Source organism: Mesocricetus auratus, unplaced genomic scaffold, assembly GCF_017639785.1.
Source record: "Mesocricetus auratus isolate SY011 unplaced genomic scaffold, BCM_Maur_2.0 Super-Scaffold_100010, whole genome shotgun sequence".
NCBI lineage: Eukaryota > Metazoa > Chordata > Mammalia > Rodentia > Cricetidae > Mesocricetus > Mesocricetus auratus.
The window spans coordinates 24,445,300-24,461,971 of record NW_024429194.1 but is presented as its reverse complement, the minus strand read 5'-3'; the positions used below and the strand labels follow the sequence as shown (position 1 = coordinate 24,461,971).

General features: G+C 43.2%; 1 protein-coding gene across 8 annotated transcripts in view; it reads right to left on the bottom strand.

Annotated features, from left to right (window-relative positions):
- The window catches only part of LOC101840310 (nuclear autoantigen Sp-100-like), a 51,365-nt gene that overhangs the window by 14,070 nt on the left and 20,623 nt on the right, over positions 1–16,672 (bottom strand). For 3 of the 8 annotated variants that reach the window (XM_040753155.1, XM_040753151.1, XM_040753158.1), the window contains exons 8-12: positions 15,677–15,748; positions 14,280–14,420; positions 13,146–13,217; positions 9,113–9,199; positions 6,983–7,054 (exon numbers count right to left, since the gene is read on the bottom strand). In XM_040753155.1, coding sequence (XP_040609089.1) covers positions 6,983–7,054; positions 9,113–9,199; positions 13,146–13,217; positions 14,280–14,420; positions 15,677–15,748 — 444 coding nt within the window. The remainder of the gene's footprint in view (positions 1–6,982; positions 7,055–9,112; positions 9,200–13,145; positions 13,218–14,279; positions 14,421–15,676; positions 15,749–16,672) is intronic. The other 5 variants (XM_040753156.1, XM_040753159.1, XM_040753153.1 and 2 more) reach the window with 4 other exon arrangements.

The following is a 16,672-nucleotide window of genomic DNA, read 5'->3' as shown; positions in this document are numbered from 1 at the left end:
ATAGGATTAAAAGATAGATGATCAGTTTTAAGTAGTTTACACTGGTACTGGTTCTTGTATATTGATACAAATTCAAAGTTATTTTCTTTTAGACAGTTATTACTGTCTAAAATATTTTTGCATATTGATACAAATGTAAAATTATTTTGTTATATTGTATATATATTCCTACTTCTGCTTAAGATATTTTTGTATATTGATACAAGCATAAAATTATTTTTGCTAGTCTGCACTTCCACTGACAGAGAGGCTGAGAAACAGGAAAGAACCTAAGAGAGATATGCATGGTACCCCAGAGAAGAGGAATGAGGCAAGATCTTCTGAACAGATTGGGAACATGGCAAGCGGGGGGGGGGGAGTGGGAGCTGGGAAGAAGAGAGGGGGAGAAGAGGAAAAGAGAGTCGGTCATGGGGGAAGTGGAAGATTGAGTGGGGGGGTAAAATAGGGGAAAAGGGAGTCATAGGTTAGAAGACAGATCAGGCACCAGTGTGACCTCTAGTGCTCTGAAGGGATGACACCAACTGTCAAGCTAAGCAATAGTGGAGAGACCACCTCGAATGCCCATTCCTGATAATGAACTTGATGTCTGTAGCCATCCTAGAACCTTCATCCAGTGACTGATGGAAGCAGAGGCAAACACCCACAGTTAGACACTGAACCCTTGGAACCCAGTGACAGAGAGAGAGGAGCGATGAGCAAATTGTCAAAGAATGGGCTGGCAAAACCAGCAGAGACAGCTGATCTGAACAGGGGAGAGCTCTTGGACCCCAGACCAACAGCTGGGAGGCCAGCATGAGACTGATCCAGACTCCCTGAGTGTGAGAGTCAGTGAGGAGGCCTGGGCAACCTATGGGACTCTGGGCAGTGGATCAGTGTTTATCCCTGGCATATAAATGGACTTCGTGTGTCTATGGCACAAGGAGGGATGCTCTCTCAGCCTGGAATCCTGCGGGAGTGCCTGGACCCTGCCCTGAGTGAAATGACAGACTCTAGATATCCCCTGTATGGAGGGAAGTGGGGATGGGGTGGGAGGCTGGGGGGAATTGTGGGGGGTGCAGGAGGAGGGGAGGGAGAGGGAACTGGGATTGACATGTGGAGCGAGCTATTTAAAATTAAATTACTAAAATAAAAAATAGTTTTGCTATACTGTATATATGTTTCTACTTCTGTTTAGGATATTTTTGCATGTTGATGCAAATTAAAGTTTTTTGTCATATTCCACTCTTAGGCATATACCCAAAAGATGCACATTCATACAACAAGGATGTCTGTTCCACTACACTCAAAACAGCATTATTTGTAATAGCCAGAACCTGGAAGCAACCTAAATGCCCCTCAACTGAAGAGTGGATAGAGAAAATGTGGTACATTTACACAATGGAGTACTACTCAGCAGAAAAAAATTTAAAAAATTGGATTTTTGAAATTCACAGGCAAATGGATGGCACTAGAAGAAATCATCCTGAGTGAGGTAACCCAGTCACAAAAAGAAAAACATGGTATGTACTCACTCATATATGGATTTTAGACATGGAGCAGGGGAGTGCCAGACTACAATCCACACCATCAGAGAGGCTGGTTATCAGTGAAGACCCTAAGAGAGACATACATGGTTTCCCTGAGGATGGGAAGGGGACAGGATCTCCTGAGCGGACTGGCAGCGTGGGGAGAGGAGAGGGAGAGAAGAGGAGGAAATGGGAGAGCAGGAAGTTTGAGTCAGGGGAAGAATAGAGGAGAGCAAGATGAGAGATACCATAATATAGGGAGCTGTTATAGGTTTGAGGAGAGATCTGGCACTAGTGAGATTTCCAGAGATCTATAAGAATGACACCAACCAACAATCTAAGCAGTAGAGGAGAGGCTACCTTAAATGTCCTTTCCTTATAATAGATTGATAACTACCTTACATACCATCCTAGAGCCTGAAGGAAATAGAGGCAGGCACCCACAGCTAAACACTGAACTGAACTCCTGGAACTCAGTTGCAGATCTGGAGTAGTGATGGGGAAGGGGTCAAGACCAGGCTGGTGGAGCCTACAGAAGCAGCTGACCTGAACAAGGGGGAGCTCATGGACCCCAGATGGATGGCTGAGAGGCCAGCACGAGACTGATCCAGATCCCTGGAATGTGGATGTTAGTGAGAAGGCCTTAGCAATCTATGGGGCCTCTGGTAGTGGATCCTTATTTATTCTTGGCATACAATGGATTTTGGGAGTCCATTCCATGTGGAGGGATATGCTCTCAGCCTGGACACATAGGGGAGGGCCTGGGCCTTGCCCTGGATGATATGACAGACTTTGGGGACCCCCATGGAGTGGAGGGAGGATGGGATGGAGGGCTGGTGGAGGACAGGGAAGGAGGGGAGGGAAAGGGAGTTGGGATTGACATATGAAACAGGCTTGTTTCTAAGTTAAATAAAAAATAATAAAAGAAAATGAAAGAAAACAGGCTATGAATTTGAGTGGCAGCAGAAGGGACAAAGTATTTGTTAGAGTAGGGAGAGGAAGGGCAGGAAGTAATATAAATACAGTACTCATTCATGAAATTCTCCATCAAAGGTAGCTCCTGTGTGACTAGAATAAAAGGTGGGAAATTAGAGAAAGTACCATAAAAGAATGGAAGGGGGAGTTCAGTTTAATAGGAAATAGCAGGTAAGTGTAGACAAAGAAACACAGTGTGGAACAGGTGAGTCCCAATGAAATACTCACAAAGACATTATATGGAAATGGATGATATAGAACACTAATTAAAATACAAAGATATGCCTTTTCAAAATATCTCTTGTGCAGACAAAGATAAACCACCATCGTTCTGCAAACCAGAAGAACATCATACAGAGAGAAGTGAGTGCCAAGGCCGATGGTCAGAGGTCCAGTAGCAGACCATGCCCAAATCATAACAAAGTGGCACAGCACATCCTTATATTTTTGCAAATGTTTATATTTTCAGGGATTCATGTTTGAATTAAAAGCCGTGCCCTAGGGTGGTTTGATGTCTTTAGAAGGATGCTATGTAGTATAGAGTAGAATTAGATTGCTGTATTCAGCATAGCATATATGAACTAACTGGTCAGATAAAAATGGCCAAATTTAAAAGAAAAATAGTAAATTATAAGGAGTAGATAAGTATATATTTAATCAAGCAAATAAAGAGAAATGTGCAATATGGGGATGTAAATGGACTTGGTTTTCAGAAGCTGGTCCTGTCCAGATTCATGCATTGTAGATTTTAGAATCTCTAGGAAAAGGAATATAGTGAAGTAAATATATTTCTCTTGAGAGAATTTTGACATTCATGGGAACCTAGTTTCTCTGGACTTCATATTGCAAAGTGCCAATCAATGTGGTGGGAAAGTAATTAGCTCACTGAATTTTTACATTTTATTATAATTACATAATTACCCCTTCCTCATCCTTCTGCCAAACTTTCAACATACTGATCCTTGCTTCCATTCAAATTCATGGCCTCATTAAATCATTAATTCTTGTTACATGACTGTGTGTGTGTTTTAAGGTACTTGTAATCATTAAATTTATCACACTGGAAAGGGGAAAATATCTATTACAATTGCATGGTTCATTATACAGGGAATTGTTTTGACAATTCCTAAATAAATGCCAATAAAACAATACAATATGTAAATAGCATGAATTATTCTCTGTGGACTTTCTTTTTTATTATTATTATTTTTTTATTTTCCATTTTAAATTTAGATAAGAAACAAGGTTGCTTCACAAGTCAGTTCGAGATACCTCTCCCTTTCCCTCCCCTCCTCCCGTGTCCTCCCCCCATCCCCCCCCTCTCTGTGGACTTTCTAAGCTAATGATGAATAACAGTTTTATCAATGGAGACTTTCTAAGCTAATGATGAATAACAGTTTTATCAATGGAGACTTTCTAAGCTAATGATGAATAACAGTTTTATCAATGGAGACTTTCTAAGCTAATGATGGGTAACAGTTTTATCAATGGACTGAGGAATCCTATCCTTGTATTCTCTGTAAACTATAAAGCCAAGGAAGAAACTAAATGTACTGTTTAAACTCTTTAGTATTAATAGATACAATGTCATGGAATAAAAATAGTTTCATTTTACTCGTATATTTTTTGCTATATTTAATCTTATCTCTCAGTTGGGTTTGTCCAGATAAACCATTCTGTGGTGACTTTTGATTTTTCAGGCCAGAGTTAAGTACAAAAAAATGGTACCCTAGAGGTGCTGAATCAAGGTTTGTAGAGAATGCTGGGATTACAGTTCAAGACTTTACAGTTCAATTTGGACATTCCATAGTCCAGAAGGTGCAATTCTAACCATTTTAACTGGTAACCCAGTGTCTTGAGCACGTGGCTGCTAAGACTCCCTTTCCTCCATTTGATTCTAACATGCCAAGGATATTGATCACTGTACAAAATAGTAGGGTTCTTTGGAATCCCCTGGTTGTGAGCAGGAAACTAACTCAGCAGGAAATTTCCTTATAAGAAAATTTAGAAATACCCTGAAACCTCTTAAAAACCTGGGCCCCCATCCAGATCACATGGGTCCACCTTTCTAAATTACCAAAACAGTAGGTTAGTAAAACTCCAGTGTGATTCTCTTGGCAGATGCAATTCACCAGAAAGGGGCTGTCTGACATCACCTGGCTTTTTTTTTTCTGAGACAGGGTTTCTCTGTGTAGCTTTGGAGCTTATCCTGTCACTTGCTCTGTAGACCAGGCTAGCCTTGAACTCACAGAGATCCTCTTGCCTCTGCTTCCTGAATGCTGGGATTAAAGGCTTTTTTCTTCCTAAAAGTTGACGTCTTGCACCTCCCACTCATCTTTCTGAACTCCCATTACGTTTGCCTTTCTGTTTCTTTCAGGGAAACCTTGACATCCTTCTGTTGAAGAGCCTGAGGAGACAGTTCAGTTGCTACAGCTCCTGAGACAAAAGCATGAGGACCCGGGTTGGATCTCTACAACCCATGGCTCACACCTGCAATACCAGAGCTAGAGAGAGGGGGCATCAATGAGACTCACTGGTCAGACAGTGCAGCCTAATGGATGAGATCTAGCCTCCCCCCAACACACACACACACACACACACACACACACACACACACACACACACACACACACACAGAGAGAGCTTGAAAATCTTGTGTTGAACATTTGCTATTGATCTGATACTTTTCACATTTCTATGAAAAGTAATATTTTCCTTTTAGTCACAGACATATCTGAGAACTTAGTGAGGTAAGGCTGTTTGCTCACACAGAGTTCGTTCATAGTCTAAAACCTGAAACACGTTACTACTCCTTTTAAAGGATGCACGAGCAACTAGAACGAAGGCATTGCTTCAAAGTTTGCTTCTTGTAACTTTAAGACCAATAAGCATTTTCAGTTGATCTCAGGTCTTGTCCTAATGTATTTTTTCTGAGGAAACACTTTCCTAAAATCTCCTTAATCTAGGAAAGGAATTAACAAGGGGCACCCTGTAGAATCTTAAATCTTCCAAGAAACTAGATAGGGCATTCTTTTTCTTCTCTCTCTCTCTCTCTCTCTCTCTCTCTCTCTCTCTCTCTCTCTCTCTCTCTCTCTCTCTCTCTCTCTCTCTCTCTCTCTCTCTGTGTGTGTCTGTGTGTATGTATGTGTTTCTGTTTGTTTTGATAGAGAGGCATGTGCAGCCAAGTATGACATTCAGCTCCTGAACCACCTGGCTCCATCCCCTGACTGCTGGGATTACAGGCTCATGACATCACACTCAGAAATCTTCCTATCTCACAATCTATGAAAAGAACGACACAGAATCCAGGATGCCAGTCTAATACTCCATTAGACTTTGGAGAAGACATAGACACATGTTGTCCTTGATTTTTTTTATTTTCAATTAGGTAAAAGGATGTTGATGTCTGTTATATTTGTTCTTTAAGGATGGTGTAAATAAAGAAGTGCACATTATTGTAAAGTCTTTCAAATAATTGCTCCACAAACCATGACTCCATGAAGAACTTTGTTAGAAAAGTACTTTGGGTTTTGGGATGCTCTATCATAAGCCTCTATTTCTTACTACATAACACAGCAGGACAAGTTGTCCTTGGACTCTAGCCTAGGTTTCTGCTTAGATGACATTATGATCTCCAAATATAGGAGTGGAAAGTTTTCTGCTCTCTATAGAAATAATTGGATGAGTATAACAGTAATAAACACAATAATTAATTTCAAAAATAAACTCATTAAGACTGGCTGGATGACTCAGTAGTTAAAAGTGCTTTTTGTGCAAGTAAAAAGACCTGATTCCAGAGCCCGAGAACCCAGGTTGTAAAGACAGACACTGCAGAATGGGTCTGTAATCCCAGGGTTCATACTACAGGACAGGAGGCGGAGACAGAATCCCTGGAAGCCTGCAGTCCAGCTAGCCAGGCATAGGCATCAGTGAACAAGAGGCTAGGTCTCAAACAAAGTGGAAGGTAAGAACCAGCACCTGGGATTGCCTTCTGACCTCCATGAACATGCACACCAGTATTTGTACACATTAACACATGCCTGGGTACACTTTACACACACACATACACACACACACACCCCTCCCTGTTTCTTTCTTTCTTTTTTTCTTTTTTGGTTTTTTGAGACAGGGTTTCTCTGTATTGTTTTGGAGGCTGTCCTGGAACTCACTCTGTAGACCAGTCTGGCCTCGAGCTCACAGAAATCCACCTGCCTCTGCCTCCCAAGTGCTGGGATTAAAGGTGTGCACCACCAATGCCTGGCACCCCTCCCTGTTTCTATCATGTTAACAATGGATGACTATATCTACTAATAGAATCCATTGGTTGACAAGCCTAATCCCCAAACTGTATACAACAATTTCCCAAAAGATCAAGTAAAATTGAATGCACAGGACAGGGCCCAGGGATCTTTCACACAGAACAGACATAGAACAAAACTAATCCTAAAGCAGTGGCTTGAGATTCAGATGCCCACAGCCTGTCTTGCTCTGGGCTTCCTTACTTGACTGGCAGATGTCAGAGGTGGATTCTTCTAAGTAGTTGATTCCATCATCAGAATCCTCAATGCTGAGGTCTACACAAAGGAAAGAAAGTTCTTAAGTGCCTTAGTGTACTCAGACTTTCTTTGAACCACCAGCTCCCAAAAAATGACATAGAGTCTTATTATTAATTATGAACATTTGGTCTTAGCATAGCTCTGAAAATTTAAATTAACATGTTTATGTTTATGTTTATCTGCATTCTGTTATGTGACGGTTTACCTCTCCTCAGTACAGTACACCCAACTTCCTCCGCATCTGACTGGTGAATCCCTACCACTCAGATTCTTCCCAGAGTGCCTAGCAGTGCCAGGAAGTCCCACCTATCCTCTCCTAACTAGCTATTGGCCATTCAGCTCTTTATTAAACCAATCAGAAGCTGCCTTCCATAGGTGAAGTAAAACAGTGACACATTTTCTCACAGTGTGATCAAACATTCCACAGCATCTTAGGGGTGATAGCAGTGACACCCTGCAGGGAACACCTGAGTGTGAACACTAGGAACAGTTAACTCAAGGCTGTACATCGTTCCTTGCAAGGCTGTGAGCCAACAACCTACACAACTCCATGGAGGTGGTCCCTCAGCCACTGACGGGCACCTTGTCTGCACCCTCACTCTGGTTCTCACTTCCCCACACCCTCACCTGTCCCTGTCCTTCACTCCTATCTTACCCCTGAGCTCTCTTCTCGTCTCTGCCCATCACTCCTCTTCCTCATCTGTATCTGGTGATGGACCTCTTGCTCCTTGGAATGCTTCCCTGTCAATCTCTTCTCATACATAACTTTGGTTCCCTGATTTTTTTTCACTCTTCTTAACTCTTACTGCCCCCCTCTCCTCTGCCATCCTGCCACATTCAACTGTTTTCTCTTACTTTAAAAAAAAAACAAACCTGGCCTCAACATTTATCAACCTCCATTTCTCATTTCTGTCTCAATTTTCCCAGTTTCTTCTGCTAAGCTGGAGGTTGGCTTTGGTGGGCCTCTTTCCCTTCCTGACTCCCCCTGGCTATCCAGCTGCCCTGAATGTTGGGAAAAGGGGCCAGCCAAAGAAACATACTCTGAGCAGAGCCAAAGAAACACACTTTGTTCCTGGAATCAGAGCCAGTGAAAGAAATACACCTGCCGGGCAGTGGTGGCGAATCCCTTTAATCCCAGCACTCAGGAGGCAGAGGCAGGCAGATCGCTGTGAGTTCGAGGCCGGGCTAGACCGACAGCCTCCAAAACAATACAGAGGAAACCCTGTCTCGTAAAACCAAAAAAAAAAAAAAAAAAAAAAAAAAAGAAATACACCCTGGCCCTAAAATTAGAGCCAAAAGGCTAAAAAGGACCAGAGAAAGAAACATACTTTGGCCCTGAAACCAGAGCCAAATCTGACCCTAACCTTGTGCAGAAAACTAACCAATCCTCAAGCAGAGCTCTAGCCAATCTGAGCTCAACATTGAAATCTCACCAATCCCCACCTTGAAAGCCCTATATAAACCCTGTGTCTGTTCACCTTGTGTCTGTTCATGCTACCGGCTGTTCTCTGCCAAAATGGAAGAGGGCAGCCACTCTCCTGGATTCTTCCTTCCCAATAAATCCCTTCGATGAGCTTTGGGTGAACATCTTCTTTTGCAACAGAACAGAGACAACCCTGTGCATAGCAGAGCAAGCAGGGCTGTAACACTTTTGCTGGGGGAACCTTCTCCTGGCAGAGGGGAGTTGTTACACTCAGCTCTCCACTCCCAGGAGCAGAGCTGAACTGCAGCAACTTCGCCCCGGAAACCTTCTGCCGAAGCAAAACTGCTACACTGGGCAAATATCCCAACTGGAAGACCCTGTCCTGCTGGAGTAGAGCTGATACACTGGGGAAGCCTTTCCCTGAGGCAGGGCTGTAAGCTGCTATGCTTACTGTGGCCTGTGGTAGTCCTTGGCTCCCGAGCTCCAGGATACCTTTCCATCTGAGCTGTGTAACACTCAGTATTCTGTGACTCCCGAGTGCCAGAATACCTGTTCCACCTGATCCTCCCAAAATGGCCTACACCAAAGGAACCTGATGACATGTCTAAGCCCCTTGCCTGGGAACCTGGAATGATGCTTTCAGTCATCCTTACCTATGGTCTCAGATGCCTGATCGTAGCTGGTCCTTGATTCGGTCTCTTCACCGTCCGAGACAAATGATGAATTTTCCTGCATTATGTCTACCAGATGCATAGAACAGGGATTAATTTGTGTTCCCTGGCTGAGAGTCTCTGATCCATGCCCAAATTACAATGAATGAATTATTTCCAGGAACTGAAGAGACTGTTCAGGCTATAAAGTTTTTACTGTGCAAGCATGAGGACGTGAGTTTGATTACTAGGATCTATGTCAAAAAGACAGACAAGGTGGCATTCATTTGCAAGCACTCAGGAGACAGAGACAGGTGGATCTCAGGGCATTTCTGGCCAGATACCCTGTGTAGACTAGTCACCGAGGTCCAAGATAATTGCAAAGCACAAGACAACCAGAAGCTGACCTCTGGCCCCTGCACACATGTACATGCAGTCCAGTACACATGTGTATACACACACACATACAGAATTCTCATTTAACTCTCTAGAAGATCTGTTTGAATGCCATGATTGGCCCCCTCCCTCAATTTCACTCCCACCCTGTTCTTCCCTTCCTTCCACCCACAGAATCCTTGGAGAGATTGTTGGTTTTGATATTTCAAAGACCCAAAGTGACCAGGCAAGGCAGGACACACCTGCACTTGGAAGGCTGAGATAGGAGGAATGTTAAGCTCAAGGGTAGCCTAGGCTACATAACATGACCCTGTTTCCAAAATAATCAATGAAGAAAAAAATTAAAATTTACCTGCAGTATAACACTCATATATGAAAGTAGGGTTTAAATGGTTGCAAAGACAAACTATCATTTGCTTCACAGAAAACAGATGACCAACACACCAGAGGCCTCTGGGTGACACATTCTACTGTCAAGGACATTCTCAAACTCAACCTGCATCTCCAGTTTCAGGATCTAGATTAATTTTTCTACTACATAATCAATATAAAAGAAATTCTGACCATGTTATCTTTTCTCTCTTTCCAACTATGCCAAACACTCTCACATTTATATACATACATATGTGTGTATATACCTAACATGTACATATTATTATGTTTGTGAGACAATTCTGTATTATTATTTTTGTTGTTATAGAAATATGCTCACTAAGCCAGGCATTACGGGTCCATGCCTTCAATCCCAGTGCTTGGTTCTCTGAGTTCAAAGTCATCCTGGCCTACAGAGCAAGTTCCAGGACAGCCAAGGATACACAGAGAAACCCTTTCTCAAAAAACCAAAAGGGGGGGGTATGCTGAATTGCTCTGTTTCAATTCATTTTTAAAAGAAAAACAGAGCTAGAATCATTCTTTCTTATGTGTGCTTTGAATCATTAGTTTTGAGACAGGGTTGAGTGTAGCCCAGACTGCCTCAGTATGTAGCTGAGGATGACCTACAATTCCTTTATCCCACTTCCTCATCCTGAGTGCTGGGACTGAGGCCTGGGTATTTTGCCCTGCCTTTCCTATGTCTTTTGATTAACGCACATTTCTCCTCTTCTCTGCTGAGGAATGTAATTGTTGAGCTCTGAGATAAGTATGTTTTCAAACTTAAGAGATTATATCCAGCTGCTTCCTCAAATCACATGTTTTCTAGAACCAGCAGAAAAGAGGCAGAGCATAGCAAAAGCAAGAACCTAAAGACAGAAGGTGTGGTGGGATGTGCTGTCAGGATAAAGACAAGGGATGGGGACAGGAGCAGGGCCACCAACCTTCGGTGTCACAGTGACAGTGCAGACAAGTGCCCAGGGCTCCAGAAGGCATTGGGACTAAAAGCCAGACAAAATGGTTTGCACATACTTTTACTTTATGTAGGTGATTGATTTCCCTGCGTGGTAGTTTGTGTATGCAGCATCCAAGGAGGTCAAAAAGGGTGTCAGATTCCCTGGGTCTGGGTTAGAGATGGCTGTGGGTGGTAGGAACCAATCCTGGTTCCTCTGCTAGAGCAGCTAGATTTCATAGTCACCGAGTCACCTCTCCAGTCTAATTCTTTTTTTGGAATTTGGTTTTTTTTGGGGGGGGGCAGAAGACAAGAGATTTGAAGGGAAAACATGGGAGGGCAAAGCCAAACAAAAACCTTTCTGGTTTAAGGGAGGGGGACTTGGTCCTACATGGGTGGCTGGGCACAGAGGGCAGGCTCAACACAGGGCAGGCTGGAGATGGTGAAACTTGTAATTAAAGCAAATAAGGGGAGCGAAGCTGTGAAGCACTAAGCTGGTGGGTGTGTGTTACATTACTGAGCAGAAGATGCCAAAACAGCTTAGGTCTCTGGACCTTGGAAAAATGAGCCAAGAGGACAGGCCTGGGCCGGAGATGTGTGCTTAGGAAGCTGCAGATGTTATTCAGCTTTCAATGCCTCTTGTAATCTGAGGGCATTACAATGTCATTATGCTCAGGGGACATCTTATCCTTATCAATGGAAGTGACATGTTAGTTTCTCCCCTTTTCCACAACCCATTTGGCTAATTTTCCACTCTCAGTCACTTTATGCCTGGCCCATTTTACTCTATTTCTTTATATTTGTTTACTTCTCTATATTTCTCTGCTTATACTATTTCTCTGTCAATGTTTTTTTACACTGGTTAATGGATTGATTGATTATGTTTCCTTATAAGGCATGTGTGCACGTACCACAGCAAGTATATGAAGTCACAAAACAAAAGTGGGGGTGGTTTCTCTCCTTTCACCAAGTAGACTTAGAGGTCAAATTCAGGCCATCATCACTGGCTAATACCTCTCCAGGTCCCCCAGTATTTTCAAAATCATTTTATTCAAGAGCCTGGACTCTGGTGAGGCAGAGGCAGTGCTTTGAGCATATGACTAATGAGGTGAAGAATAGAGAGAGAGAGAGAGAGTGAAAGAGATATGCAGCCAAAAATGACCTCGAGCTCCTGAACCTCCTGGCTCCATTCCCTGACTGCTTGGATTAGAGACTTATGACATCACACTCAGAAATCTTCCTGTCTCACCATTTATGAAAGGAATGACTAAGAACCCAGGATGCTAGTCTAATACCTCATTAGACTTTGGAGAAGACTTAGACACATGTTGTCTGCGATTGGGTTTCTTCAATTAAGAAAAAGGATGTTGATGTCTGTTCTACTTGTTCGTTAAGTGTGATGTAAAGAAAGAAGTGCATGTTATTTGTAAGGTCTTTCAAATAATCACTCATTGAACCATAACTCCATGAAGAACTTTGTTAGAAAAGTACTTTGGGATTCAGGATGTTCTATCTCAAGAATTTATTTCTGCCTATATAAGGTAGCTGGATGAGTTGTACTTGGAATCTAGGCTAAGTTTCTGCTCAGAGGACATTATGATCTCCCAATACAGGAGTGGAAACCTTTCTGCACTCCATAGAAATCATTGGATGAGTCTAACAATAATAAACTCAATAACTAGTTTAAAAAAGAAACTCATTAAGACTGGCTGGCTGGCTCACTAGTTAAAGTGCTTTTTGTGCAAGCAAAAGGACCTGATTGCAAAGCCCCAGAACACAGGATATAAAGTCAGACACTGAAGAATGGGTCTGTAACCCTGGGGTTCATACTGCAGGACAGGAGGCTGAGACAGAATCCCTGGAAGCCTGCAGTCCAGCTAGCCTGGCATAGGCATCAGTGAACAAGAGGCTAGGTCTCAAACAAAGTGGAAGGTAAGGACCAGCACCTGGGATTGTCTTCTGACCTCCATGAACATGGACACTGGTACTTGTACACGTTAACACATGCCTGGGTACACTTTACGCACACACACACACACACACACACACACACACACACACACACACACACACCTCCCTGTTTCTATCATGTTAACAATGGATGACTATATCTACTAATAGAATCCATTGATTGACAAGCTTAATCCCCAAACTGTCTGCAACAATTTCCCTGCATTTCCCAAAAGATCAAGTAAAATTGAATGCACAGGACAGGCCCCAGGGATCTTTCACACAGAACAGACACAGAACAAAACTAATCCTAAAACAGTGGCTTGAGATTCAGATGCCCACAGCCTATCTTGCTCTGGGTTTCCTTACCTGACTGGCAGGTGCCAGAGGTGGATTCTTCTAAGTAGTTGATTCCATCATCAGAATCCTCAATGCTGAGGTCTACACAAAGGAAAGTAAGTTCTTAAGTGTCTTAGTGTAGTCAGACTTTCTTTGAACCACCAGCTCCCAAACAATGACATAGATACTTATTAATTATGAAAGCTTGGCCTTAGCTTAGGCTTATCTCCAACTAGCTCTGAAAACTTAAATTAACCTGTTTATGTTAATCTGCATTTTGCCCTGTGGCTCATTATCTGTCCTCAGTACAGTACACCCAACTTCCTCTGCATCTGACTGGTGAATCCCCACCACTCAGATTCTTCCCAGAGTGCCTAGCAGTGCCAGGAAGTCCCACCTATCCTCTCCTAACTAGCTATTGGCCAGTCAGCTCTTTATTAAACCAATCAGAAGCTGCCTTCCATAGGTGAAGTAAAACAGTGACACATTTTCACACAATATGATCAAACATTCCACAGCATCTTAGGGGTGATAGCAGTGACACCTGGCAGGGAACACCTGAGTGTGAACACTAGGAACAGTTAACTCAAGGCTGTACATCGTTCCTTGCAAGGCTGTGAGCCAACAACCTACACAACTCCATGGAGGTGGTCCCTCAGCCACTGACGGGCACCTTGTCTGCACCCTCACTCTGGTTCTCACTTCCCCACACCCTCACCTGTCCCTGTCCTTCACTCCTATCTGACCCCTGAGCTCTCTTCTCGTCTCTGCCCATCACTCCTCTTCCTCATCTGTATCTGGTGATGGATCTCTTGCTCCTTGGAATGTTTCCCTGTCAATCTCTTCTCATACATAACTTTGGTTCCCTGATTTTTTTCACTCTTCTTAACTCTTACTGCCCCCCTCTCCTCTGCCATCCTGCCACATTCAACTGTTTTCTCTTTCTTTAAAAAAAAAAACAAACCTGGCCTCAACATTTATCAACCTCCATTTCTCATTTCTGTCTCAATTTTCCCAGTTTCTTCTGCTAAGCTGGAGGTTGGCTTTGGTGGGCCTCTTTCCCTTCCTGACTCCCCCTGGCTATCCAGTTGCTCTGAAGGACCATGAGGACACATCTAAGCCCCTTGCCTGGGAACCTGGGATGATGCTTTCAGTCATCCTTACCTATGATCTCAGATGCCTGATCGTAGCTGGTCCTTGATTCGGTCTCTTCACCGTCCGGGGCAAATGATGAATTTCCCTGCATTATATCTACCAGACGCACAGAACAGGGTGTAATTTGGGTTCCGTGGCTGAGTACCCCTGCTTCAGGGCCAAATTACAATGAATGAATTATTTTCAGGGACTGAGGAGACGGTTCAGGCTGCAAAGTGTTTGCTGTGCAACCCTGAGGACCTGAGTTGATTCCCAGGATCCATGTCAAAATGTCACATAAGGTGGCATCTATTTGCTGTCCCTACACTCAGGAGCTCAGGAGACAGAGACAGGTGGATCCCAGGGTATCACTGGCCAGATAGCCGGTCTAGACTAGTCATCGAGGTTCAGGCCAAAAAAACAAGCAAGTGAAAGATAACTGCAAAGCAACACAGCCTTTGGTTGACCTCTGTCCTCTGCACACATGTACATGCAGACCAGCACACACAGGTACACACACACACACACACACACACACACACACACACACACACACAGAATTCTCATTTAACTCTCTAGAAGATCATGACTCCATGAAGAATTTTGTTAGAAACAGCACTTTGGGATTCGGGATGTTCTATCTTAAGAATCTATTTCTGCCTACATAATGTAGTTGGATGAGTTGTACTTGGATGCTAGGCTAAGTTTCTTCTCAGAGGACATTATGATCTCCTAATACAGGAATGGAAACCTTTCTGCTCTCCATAGAAATCATTGGATGAATCTAACACTTAATAAACACAATAATTAGTTTAAAAGACAAACTCACTGAGGCTGGATAGATGGCTCAGTAGTTAAAGTGCTTGTTGTACAAGCATAAAGGCCTGATTCCAGAGCCCCAGAACCCAGTATGTAAAGTCAGACACTGCAGAATGGGTCCTAGAGTTCATACTGCAGGACAGAAGGCTGAGGCAGAATCCCTGGAAGCCTGTGGTACAGCTAGTCTGGCATAAGCATAAGTGAACAAGAGGCTAAGTCTCAAACAAAGTGGAAGGTAAGGACCAGCACCTGTGATTATCTTCTGACCTCCATTGATGTGCATACCAGTATTTGTACACATTAACACATGCCTGGGTACACTTTACACACACACACACACACACACACACACACACACACACCTCCCTGTTTCTATCATGTTAACAATGGATGACTATATCTACTAAGAGAATCCATTGATTGACAAGCTTAATCCCCAAACTGTCTGCAACAATTTCCCTGCATTTCCCAAAAGATCAAGTAAAATTGAATGCACAGAACAGGGCCCAGAGATCCTTCACACAGAACAGACACAGAACAAAACTAATCCTAAAACAGTGGCTTGAGATTCAGATGCCCACAGCCTGTCTTGCTCTGGGCTTCCTTACCTGACTGGCAGATGCCAGAGGTGGATTCTTCCGAGCAGTTGATTCCACCATCAGAATCCTCAATGCTGAGGTCTACACAAAGGAAAGAAAGTCCTTAAGTGTCTTAGTGTACTCAGACTTTCTTTGAACCACCAGCTCCCAAAAAATGACACAGACTTCTTATTAATTATAAAAAGTTTGGCCTTACTTTGGCATGTTTCCAACCAGCTCTTAAGACTTAAATTATCCCATTTATATTAATCTATGTTCTACCATAAGGTTCATTACCTCTCCTTAGTACAGTAACCCAACTTCCTCTGCATCTGGCTGGTGAATCTCCACCTCTCAGATTCTTCCCAGAGTGCCTAGCAGTGCCAGGAAGTCCTGCCTATCCTCTCCTGCTTAGCTATTGGCCATTCAACTCTTTATTAAACCAATCAGAAGTTGCCTTCCATAGGTGAAGTAAAACAGTGACACATTTTCACACAGTATGATCAAATATTCCACAGCATCTTGGGGGTGATAGCAGTGACACCCGGCAGGGAACACCTGAGTGTGAACACTAGGAACAGTTAACTCAAGGCTGTACATCGTTCCTTGCAAGGCTGTGAGCCAACAACCTACACAACTGGCCGTCTTCGTCATCTGTACCTGGTGATGGACCTCTTGGCCTTTGGTTTATGTCCCTACTCATCTCTTCTCATACTTAACTTTGGTTCCCTGGTTTTTTTTTCTGTTCTTAACTTTTACTCCACCTCCCCCACATTCATCTGTCTTCTCTTTCTCTACAAAAACAAACCCAGCCTCAACCTTTATTACCCTCCCCTTCTACTTCTCATTTCTGTCTTCAATTTTCCCAACTCCTTCTGCTAAGCTGGAGGTTGGATTTCCTTGAGCCTCTTTCCCTTCCTGACTCCCCCAGCTATCTGGCTGCCTCGAAGGACCCCAAGGAGATGCTTGCTGGAACCTGGAACAATACTTTTTTTTTTTTGGTTTTTAGAGACAGGGTTTCTCTGC